The sequence below is a fragment of the Cetorhinus maximus genome, chromosome 9 (assembly GCF_964194155.1).
Source record: "Cetorhinus maximus chromosome 9, sCetMax3.hap1.1, whole genome shotgun sequence".
NCBI classification, from domain to species: domain Eukaryota; kingdom Metazoa; phylum Chordata; class Chondrichthyes; order Lamniformes; family Cetorhinidae; genus Cetorhinus; species Cetorhinus maximus.
This window is the reverse complement of record NC_135887.1, coordinates 111,740,071-111,762,893: the sequence shown is the minus strand read 5'-3', so window position 1 is coordinate 111,762,893 and position 22,823 is coordinate 111,740,071. Positions and strand designations below refer to the sequence as shown.

The 22,823-nt window shown below is 45.6% G+C and overlaps 1 protein-coding gene across 10 annotated transcripts in view; it reads right to left on the bottom strand.

Moving 5' to 3' along the window:
- The window catches only part of LOC144684936 (F-actin-monooxygenase MICAL2-like), a 257,207-nt gene that overhangs the window by 142,197 nt on the left and 92,187 nt on the right, over positions 1-22,823 (bottom strand). For all 10 annotated transcript variants that reach the window (XM_078549363.1, XM_078549361.1, XM_078549366.1 and 7 more), the window contains 5 exons: positions 18,359-18,460; positions 13,276-13,431; positions 12,278-12,378; positions 9,590-9,847; positions 3,563-3,678 (listed from right to left, as the gene is read on the bottom strand). In XM_078549363.1, coding sequence (XP_078405489.1) covers positions 3,563-3,678; positions 9,590-9,847; positions 12,278-12,378; positions 13,276-13,431; positions 18,359-18,460 — 733 coding nt within the window. The remainder of the gene's footprint in view (positions 1-3,562; positions 3,679-9,589; positions 9,848-12,277; positions 12,379-13,275; positions 13,432-18,358; positions 18,461-22,823) is intronic.

The window sequence follows — 22,823 nt, the reverse complement described above, 5'->3', positions numbered from 1 at the left end:
AGGCGTGACTCTTCACCCCCTTAACTTGCTGACTGAGTTGTGTATGAATAACAGTGTCTGTTGTTAACACTTCATTATACTTACAGCAAGATCCACTTATATTAAATGTACTCTCTCCTCCCACTTTCTCCTTTGCCCCTTTGTCCCTCTCTCCCCCGCTCTCTGCCTCTTCCTCCTTCCCTCTTTCCCTCTCGAGTCTGCAACTTTTTACCGTGCCCGTACAGTGCATCAAACCTTTGATGTGAGACTGGAGATCAGTCCGGAGATTCCAGTGAAAACATTGTGCAGTTTTAACCTCTTGTTCAAGCTTTTGAAAATCTTCCCAGATTATTGGGATGGCAGATGAGTGAAGTTAACGAAGCTTTTCACAGCAAAATCCATCACTGCTTTTTCTAAAAAACATTCTTGCCATATCTGTAATCTGAATAAATCAGTCCAAACAATGTGCTCAGCAGATCAAAAAGTCATTCCTGGAAACAGTCCAAAGAACACAATTTAGTCTTCACAACAGTGTGTTTTGCCTGTTGAGGGTCAGGAGTAGTAATGGATACACAGCGTCCTGGCTTGATGGTTCCATCTCCACCCAAAGAATGGTTGTGCTTTATTCCTTGCATTCTCAGCTCAGGGTTCACATTGCAACTTAGGGCTTTGAGTAGGTTTCAATTGGTTACTCTCAGTGTTGTTAGCTATCTCAATACCACCATACACATCAGAACTGGAGGAGGCCATTCAGCCCCTCCAGCCTTTCCACCATTCAATTAGATCGTGGCTGAACTGCCTCAGCTCCATCCACCCGCCTTAGCTCCATATCCCTCAATACCCTTACCCAACATAAGTCTATTGATCTCAACTCTTCAAAGTTCCAATGCATCCACAGCCTCTTGGAGAGAAGGTTCTGGATTTCCGTTACCCATTATATGAAGACAAAGTGTATCAGCCGTGGCTCAGTGGGCTGCACTTTTCTCTGAGTCATAAGGTGTGGGTTCAATTCACAGTCCAGGGACAAAATCAAGGCTGATTTTCCAGTACAGTACTGTGGGAGTTCTGCACTGTCAGAGGTGCTGTCTTCTGGATAAAACGTTGAATCTTGACCCATCTGCCCGCTCAGGTGGACGTAGGAAGTCCCATAACACTATTTTGAAGAAGAACTGAGTCATTATCCTCGTGCCCTGGCCAATATTGATCCCTCAACCACTAAAACAGATTGTTTGGTCATTATCACATTGCTGCCTGCGAGATCTTGCTGTGCACAAACTGGGTGTTCTGCTTTCTTCATTACAAAAGTGATTGCACATCAAAAGTATTTTAATGGATGTAGAGCAGTTTGGGATCTCCCGAGGTGGTGAAAGATGTTGTATAAATGTATGTAGTTATTTGCTTTTTAAAAAGCACTTTCTTACATTGACCCTGAGTAACCTCATGCTCCCTTGGTTCTGGGCTTCCTCATGCAACCAAGGAAATAGGTTCTCTTTATCCTGCACCATATAATTTAGACGATATGCCTCACCTGCTTTAACACCTGTGTTGGTCAGTTTACTTCGAATGGCTTAACAGCTCGGATCGAAAAGAAGGCTGAAGGTTAACATATGAATGGGTTAAGCATTAATCCAGAAGCAATGCCAACCTCAGGTTCTGGGCTATTGTGATGAAACTGGATAAGATAACGTAGTGGCTTACCCTCATACCAGAGCAAACTGTCACGATTAATTCAATAAAATTGACAATTTGTGGCTGGCATCACATTACAAAAAGAATCAAAGCAATCAAACTTCATAAATAATGTTCCAGTGACGCTGCAATGTTCCAGTGAAGCTCAAAGCAAACTGGAGGAACAGCACCTCATCTTCCGACTGGGCACTTTGCAGCCTTCCAGACTTAACACTGAGTTCAACAACTTTAGATCATGAACTCTCTCCTCCATCCTCACCCCCTTATTGATCCCTTTTTTTCCAATAATTATTATATATTTTTAAATATATATTTTTTTCTTTTCCCATCTATTTCTATTATTATTTTTAAAATTTATTTCCACCCATTGTTTTATCTCCACCTTTTAACCTATTTCAATCCCTTCCCCCCACCCCACCCCCACTAGGCCATCTGTCACTTGCTCATCCTGCTTTCTATCCTTAATGTCACCATTAGCACCTCCTTTAGCCAGTATCACCATCATCAACACCCCTTTGACCTTTTGTTTATGACATCTTTGGCAATCTCTCCTTTGCCTCCACCTATCACTGACCTTCTATCCAGCTTCACCTGTCCCACCCCCCTCAACCAGCTTATATTTCACCTCATTTCTATTTCTCTTTAGTTCTGACGAAGAGTCATACGGACTCGAAACGTTAACTCTGTCTTCCTCTCCACAGATGCTGTCGGACTTGCTGAGTTTTTCCAGCGGTTTTTGTTTTTGTTTCATAAATAACATAGATTTTACAGCACATAAACAGGGCACTCTGCCCAACTGTTCTCTGCTGGCTTTGTGCTCCACATAAGCCTCTTCCCCACCCTTTTCATCTCATTCTATCAGCATATCCTTTTATCCCTTTCTCCCTCATGTACCTAGTCAGCTTCCCTTAAAAATCCAACTGGTGCACAAATGCCCTCTATGGTAAGGAACCTTCTCTAGTTCCACCCTCCGGGGCTAATTCTTAAGGCCCCCTGAAGTGGCCCAGCAAGCCGTCCATAATACTATCGCCTTCAACCACTCCCTGGGCACAACAACAGCAGCAAAGACAAAAAAACCTTCAAAAAGGCTGGGAAGAGACCTGATCTCTTCAGACAATCAGCAAGCCAAACGCCTGGAATTATTTCATAGCCAGAGTCTGAATGTTAAGAGTCTGTCCAACTCCATCACTGTGACAGCACAGATTAGTAAAAGAAATTCCAGACTATGTTTGGTGTTGGTTTGTGATATTTCTCCCTGGTTTGTTTTCCCAGTTGGCAATCTTTGCAATAACACCGCAAAGCCCCATGCCGTGATTATTCTACTAAACATTCCGTTGTCACCTAGTAACCACTCATTGTGTAACAGGGTCAGACCCCAAAATAAACATCAAGCTACATAGAACTAACAGTGCAGAAACAGGCCATTCAGCCTATCTGGTCCATGCCAGTGTTTATGCTCCACACAAGCCTCCTCCTACCTTACTTCACCTCAACCTATCAACATATTCTTCTGTTTCCTACTTCCTCATGTGTTTATCCAGCTTCCCCTTAAATGCATTTATGCTATTCACCTCAACCTGCCCTTGTGATAGGGAGCTCCACATTCTCCTCACTCTCTGGGTAAAGAAATTTCTCTTGAACTTCCTATTGGATTTAACAGTGATGATCATATCTTTCTGGCCCCTAGTTCTGGTCTCCCCCAAAAGTTGAAACATCTTTACATCTACCCTATAAAACTCTACTTAATAAAAAATACATCTAACAGGTCATCCCGCAGTCTTTCTTTTTCCTGCCCAGCCTGTTCAATAGTTGCCGTGCGGAAAAAATTTGAAACTTCCTCCAGAATCTGACAATTTAGTTCATAGACATACATGCACATATCCCACTCTCTCACCTCTCTGCCAAGATCTCCAGAGATGGTATGTCCTCCGCCCACCTCTTCACCATCCAAGCTGTGTCTAGAGCCGCCAGGAATCCACGGGCACACCCAGTTCCCATTGGCCAGAATGGCTACAATTAATTCGAAGAACACAGGAAGTCAAGTTAGCTGACAAAACGCTGTATTACCTACCAGTGGCTGTCAAACACAGAGCACCGGGTACAAGCAGTTAAAGCATTCACTTATATCTGGGCTTCTCAGGGCCCTTGATGATGAGGGATACACAAGTGGCGGAGAGTGGACACTCTTGCTACTCACTGGTCAACATTAGCAAACTTACAGTGGACGAGTTAACACTGAGACTATACAATAAGGTTCATCAGGCAAGCTCCCCATGAGGCACTCATTGATTAATACTGTTTCAGCCATGGCTCAGTGGGTAGCACCCTCATCTCCGAGTTAGAAGTCGTGGGTTCAAGTTTCCACTTTAAAGACTTGAGCCTATAAATCCAGGCCGACATTCCAAGTGCGAGTTCTGTAGGAACTGCTGTACATAATTGGCTACAAATCTGCTAAAACACAGCGATGACTACACTTCAGAAGGGTTCAGTTGGCCGTAAAGCACTTTAGGGGATCCTTAGGTTGTGAAAGAAGCTACGTAAATGCAAGCCTTTGATTTTATTTTTTTGATCAAGATAGGAATAAAAAGGTTTCTAGTCTTAAAAGGCTTCCTAAGTATCTACCATGGAATATCACAACCAGATGTTAGTTTTTGATCCATGTGTCCATTACATTTTTAAAGTTCATTCGAGGGAGGTGGACATTGCTGGAAAGGCCTGATTTATTGCTCATTCCTCCTGATCTTGAAATGCTATTGGGTCTTCTCCTTGAAAGCCATTTGTTTCTACCTCCGAGGAGTTTGCCTGTCACTTCAGAGCAAACCATATAGCGTGGGACAGGAGTCATGTATAAGTCAGAGCAGATCAGGGTAGGAATATTCTCTTCCCTGACAGATACTCAAGAAAAGGTCGGATTTTTAATGATAAATTGGTAGGTTTCTTCATCAATGTTCGTGGTACCAGCCCTCGAGGTACACCAGATATTTGCCAAGTTCAATTTAGCACATTTCCAGTCTAACTCGTGACACCTGGTTTGCTAGTCTGTCACTTTAAGTGTTACATTGCTGCACCCAACATGTTTCCCTGGCTTGGGAGTGGCCATTATCTTGGATTTGTGCCAGGTATTTGGAATGGTGCCTGTGCTGTGCATGTTGGTAAACAGTTTTGCTAGCCACATCCCCCCGTGATCTGATGCTCTTCAGGAATTCTGAGTAAATCCCATTGACTCCTGCTGCTCTGCCTGACTTGGTTACCATCAGGGTGTTGTCCACTTCCTCTTTTGTGCGAGGGCTAGACAGGTCTGTCTGTTCTGGGACAGTCTTGAGAGACTGCAGCAGGGCTGTTTTTACCGTCTGCTAATCTTCCCTGCTGGCCGGTATCTTTAAATTTATTGGGAGCTGTGAAGTGACAGCATCAGCATCGATTCTGGGCCGCTGGTCCAGCTGCTGCACGGCTGCTCCCAGGCAGTGTAACAGCTTCTATGTCTTTCAGCTCGAGTGTGTCAAATCAATCTTGTCCGTTGTTTCCTGCCATCTTATGAGGCATCCTTCATCAAGGGACTTGAGAGTGCTGTTACCGCAGCAGAGTCTTCATTTTGCTTGTACTCTTCCAGGGAAGCCACTCGACGACCCACGCAGCTACCACCCCATCGCTGTGCTCTCAACAACATAAAAGATCCTGGAACGCCTCCTGTTAAACAGGGTCCCACCCTGGAAGCAGAGACGCCTCCCAACAGGCAGGTTTTCGCACAGACTGCAACTGCTCCGAGTAGGTCCTGACACTGACCTCACATATTGAGGCCAGCTTTCAGGAAGGCCTGAAGACAGGAACTGTCTTAGTTGACTTATGACGCAGTGCCTACGACACAGCATGGTGCACAAGCACACTACTGAAACTCTCCAAAATCATCTGATGCGTGAAAATCCTACAACCAATCAACTCCATGATCAGCAACCAAGAGTCCCAAATGTACCTCGGAGACCAAATCAGCTGCCCGCACGTAACCAACAACAGGCTCCCACAGGGATCAGTCATCACACCGGCTCTCTTCAACATAAATACCAGTGACCTCCTACCTGCAGGGTTATAGCACTTCACATATGCTGATGACTTGCTCCTGACTTTTCAGGCTAAAGAACCTCAGGGCATTGGGAAAACACTCACTGAAGATCTATGTTCACTAGAAGGCTACTTCAGAAATGAAGACTTCGATCAAGTGCTGCCAAGACTGTGGTTTTAGCCTTCCAACTGAACAACTCAAAGGCCAGGGAAGAACTTCATGTCCATTTGTGTGGCCGACAACTCATCCACCGCCCTACGCCAAAATACCTTGGCATGACTCTTGACTATACATTGACCTACCGACACCACCTCCAGAACACTGGAGCCAAGGTCAAGACGAGAGCGAACCTCATATGGGTACCACCTGGGGCAGTAGAGCCAACACACTAGGCACAGCTTCACTCGCCCTGGTCTACTCAACAGCAGAATACTGCTGCTCAACCTGGATCAGGAGCCGCTACACAAACGTGGTAACTATCCAACTCCAGGAAGTCAAGAGGATTATTTCTGGGTCACTGAGACCACCACAGCTCAAGTGGCTTCCTGTGCTAGCACGCATTGAACCTACTGATATCCGTAAGGAAAACATCCTCCTCAAAGAATACCACAGGCTGACAGCTAATGAAGCTCTCCCATTGACACAGAACCTCAAAAAAACATCCATGCACTCGTCTGAAATCCCATAGTCCTGAATGGAACAAATTCCACACCCTACAAACTAATAACAGCTCCAGCTTTCGGTGGCGCACCTCCTGGTTGACTACAAACATCACCACCCGCAACCTGGTAAGTGACCCAAGTTAAGTTCCCAGGTTTCAAACTTCCACGGAAAATCTGATCAACCCTCAACAGCTTCAAGGATGGGCCAGGGAAGATGTGGTCACTTGCTCCACAAATGGAACATGAAGAACAGCTCAGATTGTGACTATGGCTATCCAACTCAGATCATTAGCCATATATTGAACTTCTGCCCTGAGTGATCCATTCTGGGTGACATCACAACCATTCACACTGCATCAACTGAAGCCATTGAATGGATGTTAACCTCAACACTGAACTATAACCTTATGAATAAAATAATCTAACGTGTTTAAAAGCTGTTAATAGAGGACTTGGTGTTCTGAACTAAGATCTATACAGCAATTTAGTAACAGTGCTAAGAACAGTACTTCTTAAACCATGAGTACAAGAACTACAAACAATGGGACTGAACTGAGGGGAGATGAGTGCAGTGGTAATGTCACTGGACTAGTAATCCAGAGGCCCAGGCTAATGCTCTGAGGACATGGATTCAAATCCCATCATGGCAGCTGGTGGAATTTTAATTCAATTGAAAGCTAGCCTCAGTAATGGTGACCATGAAACTATCATTGATTGTTATAAAAACCCAACTGGTTCACTAATGTCCTTTAGGAAAGGAAATCTGCTGCCTTTACTTGGTCTGGCCCACATGTGACTCCAGACCCACTGCAATGTGGTGGACACTTAAATGGCCCAGCAAACCACTCAGTTCAAGGGCAAGTAGGGATGGGCAACAAATGCTGGCATTGCCAGTGACACCCAAATCCCATGAAAGAATAAAAAGAATGACCTGGTCTTCAAAGGTTGGATTGCAGGATGTCCCACGTGGCCTGCAGTTTGGAGACCTCACAGAGCAACAAACCAAATGCAAAATGAACTCCATCAACAGTAGCCAAACAGTACTTCAACTCCGGAGATTTGAGCATGAAATCCAACCTGACACCCATTTTGCAACAGTAACTACACTTAAAAAAACTTCATTGGCTGTAAAAGGACATCTTTTGGTAAAACAAACCTTCTATATGCTCAAGTAACTTTGGAAGAGGAAAGCTCTGCATAAAGGTCTGCATGAAGTGCCACATCAAAGGTTATTGCAGAAAATATTAAGTGTAGGGGGTAACATACTGGCATGGATAGGAGTTGGATAGCTAACAGGAAGCAGAGAGTTGGCATAAATGGGTCTTTTTCTGGTTGGCACGATGCGATAAGTGGTGTACCACAGGGATCAGTGCTGGGGCCTCAACTTTTTACAATTTATATAAATGACTTGGATGACGGGGCCGAAGGAATAGTGGCTACATTTGCTGATGACACAAAGACAGATAGGAAAGTGAATTATGAAGAGGACGTAAGGAGGCTACAAAGTGATATAGATAGGTTAAGTGAGTGGACAAAGATCTGGCAAATGAAGTATAATGTGGGCAAATGTGAAATCGTTCATTTTGGCAGGGAAAATAAAAAAGAAGCTTGTTATGTAAATGGTGGGAGATTGCAGTGCTCTGAGATTCAGAGGGATCTGGGTGTTCTAGTACATGAATCACAAAAGGTTAGTATGCAGATACAGCAGGCAATTAGGGAAGCTAATTGAATGTTATAATTTATTGTGAGGGGAATTAATTACAAAGGTAGGGAGGTTATGCTTCAGTTGTACAGGGCATTGGTGAGACCACATCTGGAGTATTATGTACAGGACTCCTTATTTAAAGAAAGATGTAAATGCATTAGAAGCAGTTCAGAGGTTTACTAAACTAATACCAGGAATGGGTGGGTTGTCTTATGAGGAAAGGCTGGACAGGTTAGGCTTGTATCCACTGGAATTTAGAAGAGTAAGAGATGACTTAATTGAAACATATAAGATCCTGAGGAATCTTGACAGGGTGGATGTGGAGAGGATGTTTCCTCTGGTGGGAGAATCTAGGACTAGGGGTCACTGTTTAAAAATAAGGGGATCGCTCATTTAAGACAGAGATGAGGAGAAATGTTTCTCTCAGAGGGTTGTGAGTCTTTGGAACTCTCTTCCTCAAAGGGTGGTGGAAGCAGAGTCTTTGAATATTTTTAAGGCAGAACTAGATAGAATCTTGCCTAACAAGGGGGTGAAAGGTTATCGGGGCTAGGTAGGAATGTGGGGTTGAGGTTACATTCAGATCAGCAATGATCTTATTGAACGGCGGAGTAGGCTTGAGGGGCCGAGCGGCCTACTCCTGCTCCTAATTCGTATGTTTGTTTTTTGGCCTTCTACATGAAAGGGACAGAGAGTCGCTACCTGAGGTAGACAGATTTTGCTCTGGCAGGGAATCACAGTAGGCAGTAAAGTGGAGTTGAGGTAGAAGATCAGCCAGAATCGTACTGAATGGCCGAGCAGGTTCGAGGGGCCGAATGGTCTACTCCTGCTCCTATTTCTTATGTTCTTACTTCAGTTGACCATTGAGAATGGCACCAATGCACAACAGGCCAAATGCCGAATGGAGTGATCTAATTGAGGGGTTTAAGATGATGCAGAGAGAAATTATCTCCTCTGAGTTGGGGGATGAGCTAGAATGATACCAGGAACAAGGGACTTCAGTTATGTGGAGAGACTGGAGAAGCTGGGATTGTTCTCCTAAGTGCAGAAAAGGTTAAGGGGAGACATATTAGCTGTTTATGTCTTTAACAATGGGACACAACCTTAAGATTTAAGGGTTGAAATCAAGAAACCCTTTCACACACAAAGGAGAGTGGAAATATCTTGAACTCTCTCCCACAAAGGCTGTGGACACTATGAGGCTATTGGAGCTCTCGAGGATGAGATGAATAGATATTTGTTGTGTAAGGGGAAAGAAGATAAATGGAGCTGAGCTACAAATCAGTCCTATCTACTTGAATGAGGGAACAGGTTCAGGCAGCTGAATCACCTCCTCCTGTTCCTATGCTCCATTCATTTAAATATTGCTCTGAATTTCCAGAGGCAAACGCCCAGGGCACTGCCCTCTGCAGACGAATTTCCAACACGTGCTCCTGATGTTGAAAGCCTGAGTAAGTCCACAAAAAAAAAAGGAAAAGCAGAGCTTTAAAAAGTACTTGCCTCTAACAGGCTGTCTCCGACGAGAGCTACCAGCAGCTGATGGCCACACCTCTCTCGGATTAACGCAGCATTCTCAGAAGCGTACATGCAGGTGAAGTCAAACATGGCCACATCGGGTTGGTCATAATGGTTCATCGCAAAGTCCAAGGCAGGCAGCTGGTAATTAGTGGCAAAGTCGGCCGCCTCTCTCGCATAGGACAGGAGAGCTTCCTGGTTCACATTCTCACCACATAGAAGCATTTCTGTATCCACGTAATCCTACAGGAAGAACACAAGAGTTAGTGACATTGGAAAAGCCTCTCCTCTCCTTAAAATTAGGGGTGATTTCAGGAAGCACTCCTTCACTCAAAGGGTAGTGGAAATATGGAACTCTCTCTCTCTCAAAATGCCTCTGAGGCTGGTGGTCAATTGAAAACTTCAATACTGAGACTGATAGATTTTTGTTGGGGAACAGGATTAAGGGTTACTGAACCAAGATGAGTAGATGGAATTAAGGTACAGATCAGCCATGATCTAACTGAATGAGGAAATAGGTGTTTGAGGGCTGAATGGCCTCTTCCTGTCCATTGCTTCCCCTTATTGACTTTGCAATCATTGAATTTCCAAAGGCAAACTGTTGGCATTAAGAAAGAGAGAATGGACTTGCATTTATATAGTGCCTTTTGGAACCTCAGGATGTCCCAAAAGGCTTCATAGTCAATTAAGTACTTTCGTAGTGCAGTCAATGTTGTAAGATAGGAAACATTGCAGCCAATTACTGCACAGCAAGCTGCCAAAAACTGCAACCTGACAATGAGAAGATAATCTGATTCAGTGATGTTGGTTGTATGGGAAGAGTATAAGATTTTTGAGTCAAAATGTTGGCAATTTAGAAGAGAGGGCAAGAGAACCTTCTCCACAGAGAGAATTCGTTCCCAGTGTCAGTGACTGAGGCAGAAACGAGGCCAATATTCAAGATTAGAGAGGTAGATCAAGGGAATGGGGTAGGCAACAGGGCAGGTAAAGGTGATTAGAACTATCTGTGCATGTTGAGGGCAAAGGCCAACACGAGTTGGTTAGGTTGAATTACCATTTCCCTATTATAGCGTTTAAATATTTCCCGTATTACCTTATCGGCTAGAATGCTGTTTCAACCGGTTGGAGAGTCCAGAATTAGGGGGTTACAGTCTCAATAAGTGGTCAGCCATTTAGATGAGGAGAAATTTCTTCACTCAGAGGGTTGTAGAATTCTTTACCTCAGACAGCTGGGGAGGCTCAATCATCGCATATGATCAAGACAGAGGTTGATGGATTTTAGGATACTAAGGGAATTAAGGGATTTGGGGATGGCGTGGGAAGGTGGGTCATCCATGATTGCCATGAATGACAGAGTAGGCTCAAAAGACTGAATGGCCTATTTCCTTACATTCTTATTGTCTTACTGTAAATCATTTTGGGATGACTCGAGGACATGAAGGTCACAATATAAATGCAAGGAAAGTATGAGTTGCTTAACATAAACAACTGAATGATGTAAGTTGATAGAGACAACTTACGATTTATTTATTGGCAAAAACACCACAGTAAGAGTTGAGGAGAAATTTATTTTATGAAATGGTCTGGAATGTGGTGCCTGTAAGGGCAGTAGAAACAGATTCAATCGTAACTTTTGAAAGCGAATTGGATAAATACTTGAAGAGGAAAAATTTACAGAGTAATGCGAGAAACGGGGGTGAGGGGAGAGACCGTGCGGGAGGGGGAAGAGGGGAAAGGGGTTTAGCACATGGTAGGAGGGAGGAAAGGGGGAATGGGAAAGGGGGAATGGGAAGAGGGGGGCGCGGGAAGGGTGGCAGGGGGCACGAGAGGGGGGCACGAGAGGGGGGGCAGGAAGGGGGTGATGGAAGGGGGGGAGGGGAGGGAAGAGGGAGAGAGAGGGGGAGAGGGGAATAGAGAGGGGGAGGATGCAGGAGGAGAGGAGGGAACAGGTAGGGGAAGGGAGAGAATGGGGGGGAGAGTGGGGAGGGAAAGGAGAGAGGGGGAGGAGAGAGGGGGAGGAGAGAGGGGGAGGAGAGAGGGGAGAGCGGGGAGAGAGGGGAGCGGGGGGAGCAGGAGGAGAGGCGTGGGAAGGGTGGCAGGGTGCGGGAAGGGAGGGGTGGGGGGTGATGGAAGGGGGTGGATGGAAGGCGGAGAGAGGGGGTGGGAGCAGGAGGAGAGGAGGGAATAGGCAGGGGAAAGGGAGAGAGGTACAGAGGGAAAATGGAAGGAATGAGTAAGGAGATCAAGAATAAGAGCAAGAAAGAACACATGTGGCAAGGGAAAAAGCAAAGCTAATATTGTGTGAAGCAAGTGCAACTCGTTGAGAATGACGTGCGAGTGACAGAATCAGCTTGCAAACTAGCGAGAGTAAGGAACACTCACTGTATCAGTGTGAGGGTGTTTTTAGCCAGTAGTTTTACTGTGGGTGTGAGGTGGGGTTCTGAATGTAGCTGATTTATTTGAGCACTGTGCTCAGCAAGGCTTTGCCTGGGGCTGTGTTTCAACTGCTGTCAAGATTGGGTGGTGTTGCAAGTTTGGTGCTGTTGTGAAATCAGTCAGGAGGATAATGAGGCTGTTGACAATTTTGGACTGTGATCCCCCAGTCAGAAAATAGGGTCCCAATTACTTTCTTCACACATAACAGAATTTCCTCTAAGGAAGAGTTATACCTACATTGACAATCACTCCCTTGTCCAGCAAGCTCTGCTTCTTTGCCGTCATTACAAAGTAGTGTGTGTTATCTTTATAGTAAACAATATTCTCTAGATCAACCCCTGGAATAAAAAACACAGAATTCAACATTAGAACTGCGTAGAACTTTTCATCAGCCAAATCACTCTCAAGATCAACTTCACCACTGAAATTGTTCCCACTGGAACAGGAGGAGGCCATTCAGCTCCTTGAGTCTGTTCCACTATTTAATTAGATTCTCTGACTGACCTGTAGCTTAACTCCATTTACCCGCCTTGGTTCCATAACCCTTAATACCATCCAGTCCCTCAAACCTGTTCTGCCATATAATGAAATGATCTGTGACCTAACTACATCTACCCGCCTTTGCTCTGTGTTCTTTTAATAGCTTTGGTTAACAAAAATCTATCAATTTCAGATTTAATATTTACAACTGATCTAGCAGCAACTGCTATTTGCAGGAAAGTTCCAAACTTCAGCCTCGCTTAGTGTGTAGAAGCATTTTCTACTTTCACTCCTGAAAAGTCCGGCTCTAATTTTTAGACAATATCCCCTTGTCCTGGACTCCTCAAAGAGTGGGAAGGGGTTATTTGAGTGGGAGAAGTTTCATATGGTGTATAAACACTAACATAAACCAGCTGGGCCGAATGGCCTGTTTCGATGATGTACGTTTTGTGCTCTTTTATCTAATTCATCCATAAGTCTAACTCCTTTCTCCTGGCTGCAAACTCATGGATTCAGCCTTCCACAGATCTTAGCATTCTGCTGCAGGGGTGAGAGGTGGATTTTGGAAAGTCGAGGAAGCTTGGATTTGGAACTGAATGGGAGCGTAGGGAGCAACCTAACTGCTGCGGTTATCAGGAGCGAGGTACAGCCAGAGAGCTGAAACTTTCACCATCACTCCACCCTATGTATAGTGTCATGTTTTCGTCGCAAAGCTGTTTAGTTTGGAGTGCCCTGTGAGGTGGGTCAACACCCACCTGTTTCCTCCTTCAAGTCCTGGAAGAATTTCTGATTGAAGATGAAAGCAACGCCACTAATTTCCTCGACTTTGGCCTCGGCTGTTGTGTTTCGGTTGATGAAGTTGGCAGTGATGGCAATGGCCAATTTCCCACGGAACTCTTTCCTTCTAAATCCTGAAATACAGATATATTATCACAGCTGTTTCAACACCGTTTTCAGAAACAAACCCTAATCCTTTTACTTTTACAGACGATTTTATTTTATTGCTCTCTTCAACACGTCTAACATGTTTGTTATATTAGCCGACTTTTTGTCAGTGCTTGACATCGTATTCAACAGCAGATTTTTCAAAAGCAAATTTTGGAGGTGGGGGGAGGGGGGAGGGGGCGGGAGGTGATTCACGTCAGATTTGGGAAATCTGTAATTGTTGGGGTGCGGGATGTCACACAAGGAACTTTCTGTCCTTGTCACCAGTGTTAGCATCTCCTGATCACATCCAGTGCACGCCAAATGCAGAATTAAGGGTTCCTCACCTCCGTCTGAAATCCAACTTCAGATGAGCAATCCAATTCCAACAGCACAATTTTAATTATTGTGTGTGTGAATGCGAGAGTCGGAGTGTGTGCCAGAGAGGGAAAATGTGTGCGAGAGAGAATGTGTGTGAAAGTATGTGTGAGAGTGAGAGGATTACAGAGAAAAACAGTGAAAAAGAAGAAAGAGAGAAGACAGTGGCAACAAGTGACGGAGAGAGATAGAAATGCAAAAACTGACAGTGAACGAGCAAGAGTGTGAGCAGGACTGCATTGCACCAAATTATCATCAGTCTGGGTCCAGGAACATTGAATTCAGGAAATCTGCACTGGATTCAAACCCAGATCACTCTGTCCTCAGCTTGCTTTGTTTATATTTGAGGCAGGAGAAGGTTTAAATGTGAAGTCAGACTGTGGGAGGAATCATCCCAGATTTGTACAAAGTGCGGTAGCAGGCGGGGAAAAAGGATGTTTTACCGGCCGGCCGCAATGGTGGGTTTTCACACCGTATCGTCCCGTTCCTGAGGCGTTCCACCTCATCAATAATGCATTCCCGGGAAACATGCTGGATCACTGGTGGGGGGCCTCTGATTCGCCTGCCTGTCACCTCAGGCAGTCAGTAATCCAGGCGCCATATTTAAAGGCCGCCTTTGCACAGGCCCAACACTCTCTAAGGGATCAGAAGCTGCTGCAAAGTCAGAGCTGCCAAAGGGAAGAAACATACTGCCCCCCCCAAATTTAGTGATGCCTCTCCTTGGGTGCCTACTGGGCGCAGTGGAGTCCCACCATGAAGTCCTCTACCCCCACTCTGGGTGAAGGCCAGCAAGTAAGGTGACAAATCCAGCTTGGGAGACGGTGGCAGCGGTGGTCAGCACCAACGCCTTGCAAAGCGGACAGCCACCCAGGGCAGAAAGAGGATGAATGATGATCTCCATTCCGCCAGGGTAAGTCACTCTTCTCATCACTCTCAACTCACACACTCACAAACCCATCACACATCCACAGGGCCCTCACTCACTGCAAATTCAAGGGACATCACCATTCAATCTCTCACACACACCTTCATTGTCCTCATCCCGTCCATGGGACCACTCACCACCCACACGTGCCAGGCATCCTTCTCATCTGGCCTGGCAGGCGTCCTGCCTACACTCCCTCCATCTGTCTTCATGCAGGACAAGCTGGCACACAACACAAGGGAGAGGTCACAGACTGGTGGAGGAATGCCTCACATCAAGGTCCTCGCGGACTTTGAAACTAGAGTCACCCAGCTGGCTGACGACAATCTGGACCGTTCCTGTGCTGACGGTGAGGTCGGTGGTGCTCAACCAAGTGAGGATCCAGCAGTGCAACATCCATCAGCCAACCATGCTGTGAGTCACTTCCCCTGTTCCGCACCCTGCCGTGAACTAATTATCTCTCCTTGCTTTCACAGGCACATCTGGGAAGCAGCTGTTGGGGTCCACAACGCAGGTCCTTGACTCAAACCCCGAAGGCACCTCGGAGGAAGAAGCTGACACCCTAATTGAAGACCTGTCACAGCGCTCACCACACCCTCCACCAATGCAGAGACACACACCTCAGTGGGGTCAACTTCTAGAATAGCCTCAGCTCACAATCTGGTGAGCACACTGCATTGTCTGATCCACAGCAGGCGGCAGCAGGGACTTCCCAGGTCCCCGGCACTTGGAGGGCCGCTGGAGGCCAGAAATCTACTGAGTCTGAGTCAGATGAGGAGCCTCTGGACTCGGTCATACCTCAGTTCTGGAGCTGCAAAGGTAAGCTTGGGAACATCAGAAAGGGATGTCCGCTGCACTCCTCAGATTGCAAGGCATGATGGAGGAGTCTATCTGCCCTCAGGCTAAGTTGATAGCGCTGGCATGCCAACGCATCGAGGTCAAAACTGGTAGGATGGCAGCCGCCATGGAGACCTTGGTCCAGGACATTAGTCCTGCACTGCTGTGCAGGCTGGACTCCATCACCGACACTACGGTTAGCCTCCAACAGTGTGTACGTGAGAGGGGTGCAGGGCAGCTCGATCTCACTCCACCATCCTCTTCTCCTCAAGGCGCCAGCCAGGGGCCATTGGGCACCCACAGGGAGGAGGGCCAGTAAGTGCACATCCCGGGGGCAATCCACCCAGCTGACTCTGGGAGTGTCCGGCCCATATGAATCCCCTCTTCCTCTGACACCAGCAGCTCCAGCTCCACAGGCTGAAGAAGGTGACTCTGCCACACAGAAGGACCCCAAAAGCAGGCCGGGGCCCTCCAGTGTCATCTCAGGCATGGCGTAGCAGTCAGCAGGCTACCTCTACCTCCACTGTGGATGTCGGGGCAGCACCAAGATGTAGCGGCAGGGTTAGGATGGTCAAGAAGATGTAGTTGTATAGTGTGGGCACGAGTGTTAATCACTTGTACTTAATGTTCAATATTGTAAATAAACTCCCAAGAATGTCTCCTTGCCTGTGGCTCCTTGTAATGATGAGCAGTGTTTGTGTCACTCACATGTGAAAGCTTGATTCCTGCACAAGATAAAGGCAGGTGTCTCAGTCTAGGGTCTCTTCCCTGTGCTGTGTGTAACTTTCAGACCAAAATGATGGTCCAGCCTCACACTCCCTGGACACATTAGTGACTCCTGTACCTCGGTGGTGCTTGTCACCTGGCACCGCACTGAAAACTAGCTGGGAAAAAGCGACTTGCCTGTGCCCCGCGTAAATGTGCGGTGCCTCTTCCTTGATATCCTTTGAGTGATGCTCGCAGGCGCTGCGCAAGGTTGTGTGCATTCACCTCCGAGTTCCCCTTGAAGTTCAGGTCGACAGGTGCACACCTTTTAAAAGGCAGTCGTGAATCACGCTGTTCTCAAGTCACGTCGATGTGGGAGGTAAATTTGATGTGGGGGGGGGGGGATAATTCTGGCGAGCAGGAGTTATAATAAGATGTTAAAGTATTGAAATGAGATTCCTGACATGCGGTGGCGGGAACGTGGCCCGGCATTGACGGGTGGAGCGGATGATTGAAAACGGGTTTAATGACGGCGTAAAACCAATTTTTGGTCTTCTCGCCATATTGATCCCCCCCTCCCTCCGCCCACCACGACACGTGATGCCAACGGGGCCAGAAAATTCCGGCCTACGTCACCGGACTAGGAATCTGCAACAGTCAACTGCGGAACCAGTCCGAACAATGGCCTGCATCACACATTCCTGTGTTCATCTTCCCCATGGTAGTCTCTTGATATTAATCCTCAGTTGTCCCAGCACATCTAATCTCTTGCTCTCCACTATAACATCCCCAGTCTCAATGACAAACAAAAGTGTTTCAAACTTCCCTTGCTTAAAGTTCACAAAACGATATAAAAGGAAAGGGGTGGGGCAATATGACTCAAGCTGTTTGGATATCTGTCCTCAATAAAAATGATTCATCTTGACTCTGAGCATCCACATCCTTGTGGGAGAGAGATCCAGATGTCTTTTACACTGCGTGTGATGAAGTGCTTCCTGATTTCACTCCCAAACAGCCTAACTCTAATTTTAAGATTGCGAATGCTCCTATTTGACCCCGAGATGAGTTTCCTACTCCACGTCCTCTCTAGTACCAAGACCGCTTATTTCCATCCCATAATATCCACCCCATCCTTATTCCATCTGCTGCTGAGACTCACATCCATATCTTTGTTACCTCCAGACTTGGCTATTCCAATGTTCTCCAGGCTAGCCCTCCATAAATTTGAGTTCATCCAAAACTCTGCTGCCCGTGTCCTAACTCAGACCAAATCCTGTTAACACCCCTGTGCTTGCTGACCTACATTGGCTCCCATCCTCCCCCACCCCTATCTCTGTAACCCCACCTCTAGCCCCACAACCCTCTGAGATCGCTGTAATCCTCTAATTCTGAGCTTTACAGCATCCCCCATTTTCATCAATTCGTCCCTGGCTGCCATACCTACAGCTCTGGAATTTCCTGACTAATCCTCTCTGCCTCTCTCACTCACTTTCCTTCTTTAAGACATTCCTTAAACCTACCTCTTTGATCAAGCATCTGCCCTAATATTTCCTTGCATAGCTCGGTGTCAAAATTTGTTTGTTAATGCTGCTATGAAGCATTTTGGAATATTTCACTATGTTAAAGGTGCTTTATAAGTTAGGCTGTTGTTCTGGATTTCCCAAAGGGTATTTAGCTCCTCAAATCCTTCTACAGTTTTAAGCAAAGAAAATTTGCTCTTATCGAGAATTCCCCTTTATAGAGGCTGGATGTAACACCACTATCATTTCTGAATATAACACTGAAGGATCCATTTTGTTCTCTTTGTCTTTCTCCATTTACACAATGGTGAGGGAGAGGGAGGGGGCAATGAGGCAGGCAGAGAAAGAGAGACAGGGAGAGAGAGACTGGGAGAAAGAGAGAAAGATAGACAGAGAAAGATAGGGAGAGATGGAGAGATAGGGATAGAGAGGGAAGGAGAGGGAGACAGACAGAATCAGATAGAGAAACAGAGAGAAAGGGACAGGGATAGAGACAATGAGAGAGAGGGGGAGGGTGATAGTGAACAATCTTTGCTGAGAGATTCTCACCTTGTAAGCTGCTCCTTCGTCCATCTGCACCAACAATAACATCGAAGGCAAAGTCCGAGACGGGATGGTCGTTGGGCCGTACCTCAGCTCGCCATCCTGTTCCTAAATTACGGGTGTTGGGGGGATAATTATGTAAGTGACACATGCAGTATTCCATCAGTAAAAGACAAAAATACTTCAATCTGCTCTGTAATTATTACATAGCCCGCGTCAACCTCACAATCACTCAGCTTATACTAACTCATTGTGTCAAAATATCAACTCAGTTAGAATTTGTTAATGATGAATTCAATGGCTTGTGGAATAAAATGTTGTACAGATGTTTAAGGCATTTAGATAACCTGACAAAACAATAAAATAAATAATAGTAATGCACTGTGTTTATATGGTACCTTTCACATCCTCAGGTGTCCCAAAGTCAATTAATTACATCTGTTTTGTAAGGAAAGATGGCTCTCAAATTTATACACAGCAACTCCAAAAAACAATGAGATAAATGAGACAAATCCTGGGACACACCATCGAGCAGAACCTTAACTGGACTAGCCACATAAATACTGTGGCTACAAGGGCAGCCAGGTCAGAGGCTGGGAATCCTGTGGAGACTAACTCACATCCTGACTCCACAAAGCCTGTCCACCATCTATAAGGCACCAGTCAGGAGTGTGATGGATACTTGCCACTTGCCTGGATGAGTGCAGCTCCCACAACACTCAAGAAACTTGACACCATCCAGGCCAAAGTTTTTTAAATTCATTCATGGGACGTTAGCATCACAGCATACTGATTTGGAACTATATTGCCATCACTATTGCTGGGTCAGAATCCTGGAACTCCCTCCCAAACAGCACTGTGGGTGCACCTACACCGCGTGGACTGCAGTGGTTCTAGAAGACAGCTCACCACCACCTTCTCAAGGGCAATTAGGGATGGGCAATAAATGTTCACCTTGCCAGTGATGTTCTCATCCCGTGAACGAATAAAACTCCCGCAATAGTAACATGCTCGGGATACTTACAAGAGCAAGTGACCAAGCCTTAGCAGATGTTTTTCCAAATCCTTAATAGGGCTCTATAAATGTAAGGAATAATCAGCGGTATGACAGCGTAGCGAGCTATGTTACTGGACTAATCATCCAGAGAACATGAGTTCAAATCCCACCTTAGCATTTTGAGAATTTAAATTCATTTCATAAAATCTGGGAATAAGAAGCGGGGTTCAGTAAAAGTGACCGTGAAGCTGTCGGATTGTCATAAAAATCCAACTGGTTTCCTAATGCCCCTATAGGGAAGAAAGCCTGCTGTCAATATCCAATCTGGGCCTATATGTGACTCCAATCCTACGCTATAAGGGCTAACTCTTTAACTGCCCTCTGAAGTGACCTAGCAAGACACTCAGTTGCATCAAAACCTGCGACCAACGGTGCAAAAAGGTAAGCCCACCACCAGCTTCTCCGGGCATCTAGAGAAGTGCTATAAATGCCACCCTCACCACCGGCAGCCACATCCCGAGAATTAATTTTTAAAAACTGGCCAACATTCGCGTGCATTGCGTCTAATTAAATTTCAAACAGGTGACTAGTGCAGCTGGAGAAATCGAGAGAAGCTTTCCTATTCTTAGCACTCAGCCAATTCACAGTTAAATTCCTTTCTCATTTCCAAAAAAATGATGAAAACAGAGTAGAGGAATTAGACGGCATAAGGGCTTATCTAATCAAGGCAAGCAGTGCTGCTATTCTTGGTTCTTTTAAAATTAAGACAAGTGCTTATGCGGCACGGTCTCCTGGGCAGTTATTGCATTTATGATCTATGCACGTACCGTGTTAAAACTGAATTGAAGTACGTGCTGAATACTCAGGCAAACTTGGAGAGGCCACTCAGAACATCAAGGCAGTTTGGATGGGCTGCTGGCTGACATTCTTGTAGTGCCAGAAATACTTTCCAGGCGGTGACTCTATTATTATCTTCCGAGAAAGTTATAATCAGGGCCCGGTCAACCACTTTGGATTCAGCAGGAGACAAGCCCAGCTCCTATGTGCACCCTGGTAACACGCTATCTTTATCCACATCAAAATGAGCATACTAAAAAATTGACACATGCAGTCCTGGTGCATTTTTTTGTAACTCTCAAAGTCACACAATGCACATCCTGAAGAAGGCATTGTGAAACAAGCCTCAGATCTCAGCAAGGTTCCTTTGACAGCACCTCACTAACCCACAAGTGCATGGGAACAGCACCCCCACTGAATCACAAACACCATCCTGACTTGGAATTATATCGGTGTCCTTCACTGTCGCTGGGTTAAAGTTCTGGAACTCCCTTCCTAACAGTACAGTGGGTGTACCTGCACCACATGGACTGGAGTGGTTCAAGAAGGCAGCTCACCACCACCTTCACAATTAGGGGTGGGCAATAAATGCTGGCCTTGGCAGTGATGCTTACCTCCTGAGAATTTTTAAAAATATATTTGTAAGCTTTCACAACTAGGGCATAATGTCATGAGTGAGATATTTAGAAACATCTGCTCTTCACGTGCAGTGCCACAGGCAAGAAGCTGTCAAAACATGTATTTATTCAACAGTGTGCAAATCATTTTCAGAGAAATATGTGTAGATTTTACAAAGGTTATTACTTAGCGAAGAATACTTAAATAAAGTTTGAAAAAAAAAAAAATCCCAATTTGTGCTCTGGATCCCCTGAGACCTTCTAACCCAACATTCCCATTTAACCGGGTTTATCCAAACCCCCAAAAGTCAGGAGTCCAACCCAAAGCATCTCCTAGCGCTTGAAAATACAATGGATGCTGGAAATCCAAAATAAATAAACAGAAAAAGCTTGGAACTCTCAGCGGGTTATTAACTAAATAGTCGTAAACATAATCTGGATAATTGTAAGTGACCCTGGAGCTGTTGGACTGTCTTAAAACCGAGCTGATTCACACTGTCCTTTAGGGAAGGAAACCTGCCATCCTGACGCAGTCTGTGACTCCATAGCCTCACTAACGTGGGTGGCTCTAGGCTGCCCTCCGAAGCAGTTTACTCAACCCTATCGAATCTGCTACCAGTGGCTCAAGAAGGTGGCTTAACACCACCTTCTCAGGACGACTAGGGATGGACAATAAATGTGCCAGAAACACCCAAATCTTGAGAATTAACTTGTAAAATATTGCTTTTTAAAAATCTTGTACCTATTTTTATAAAGGTCCCCTCTCTTTCAAATACTCTGGTTTCTCCAATCTTTCCTCACTGCTCGACCCCAGGAATCAGGCTCTTGACTCTCCTCTGTTGCATTTCTGGGGCTTGAATATTTCCAGTGTTATTTGCCAAAGCATACGGGGCAGAACACTTGAAGGAGCAAACTGGCCAGGATGTGGCACGGTATCAGACTCATGGGGTCATACAGCACAGAAGGAGGCCGCTTGGCCCATCAATCCTGTGCTGGCTCTTTGAAAGAGCTGTCCATTTAGTCCCTCTCCCCTTTACTTTTCCCCATAGCCCTGCAAATTCTCCCCCTTCACATGTTTATCCAATTTCCTTAACCTGACTTCTTCCACTCTCACCTCTGAGTCAGAAGATCATGGGTTCAAATCCCAATCCAAAGGCCTGAGCACGTAATCTAGGCTGGCAGTCCCAATGCAGCACTGGAGGGAGTGCTGCATTGTCAGAGGTGCTGTCTCTTGGATGAAACGTTAAACAGAGATGCTGTCTGCTCTTTCTGACGTTAAAAGATCCACTGGAACTATTTCAAAGAGCAAGTGACATCTCCCCAGTGCTGTGAGCCAATATATATCCCTCAACCAACATCTGTAGAAAAAAGTTATCTAGCCATTATCACAATGCTGTTTGTGGGAGCTTGCTGGGTACAAATTGGCTTCTGTGTTTCCTATTTTATAACAGTGACTCCACTTCAAAAAAAGTACTTAATCAGTTGCAAAGCGTTTTGAGACATCCTAAGGTCATGTAAGGAGCTATAGAAATGCAAGTTCTTTCTTATTTTCGGGACAGTGGATGACACAGATACCAATAAACTCTGCTTGATGTGGGGGAGTTTGAAGAAAGAGTTTTGTTCCCTGAACTAAAGGAGCAGTACGTGGACTGTAGAGGGGAGCAGGCTGGGTTAATCTTGACTTGTCTCACCAGACGTTAGTACATACCATATTCACAGAGGCCAGTCAGCAAGGGGAACGCCTGCCCGGTTGGTCGACTGGGGAACAGCGCAAAATTATAAAGGGGACGTTCAAGATAGTTAAATGGAACAAGTATAACTGAAGAAATCTTGATAGATTTGTCAAGATACAGGTACTTTGATTACCCGGGGTTATGAGCATGATTAATGTGTGTAGGAGATTTGCACATCATGTTGTTGTGATTCAGTAGAACAAATGGAGGGTTTTAGATGACACTGGCAGCACAGGAGATGAAACAGATACCCTGATGTGCGTCACAGTTTCATAACAGAAGACAGT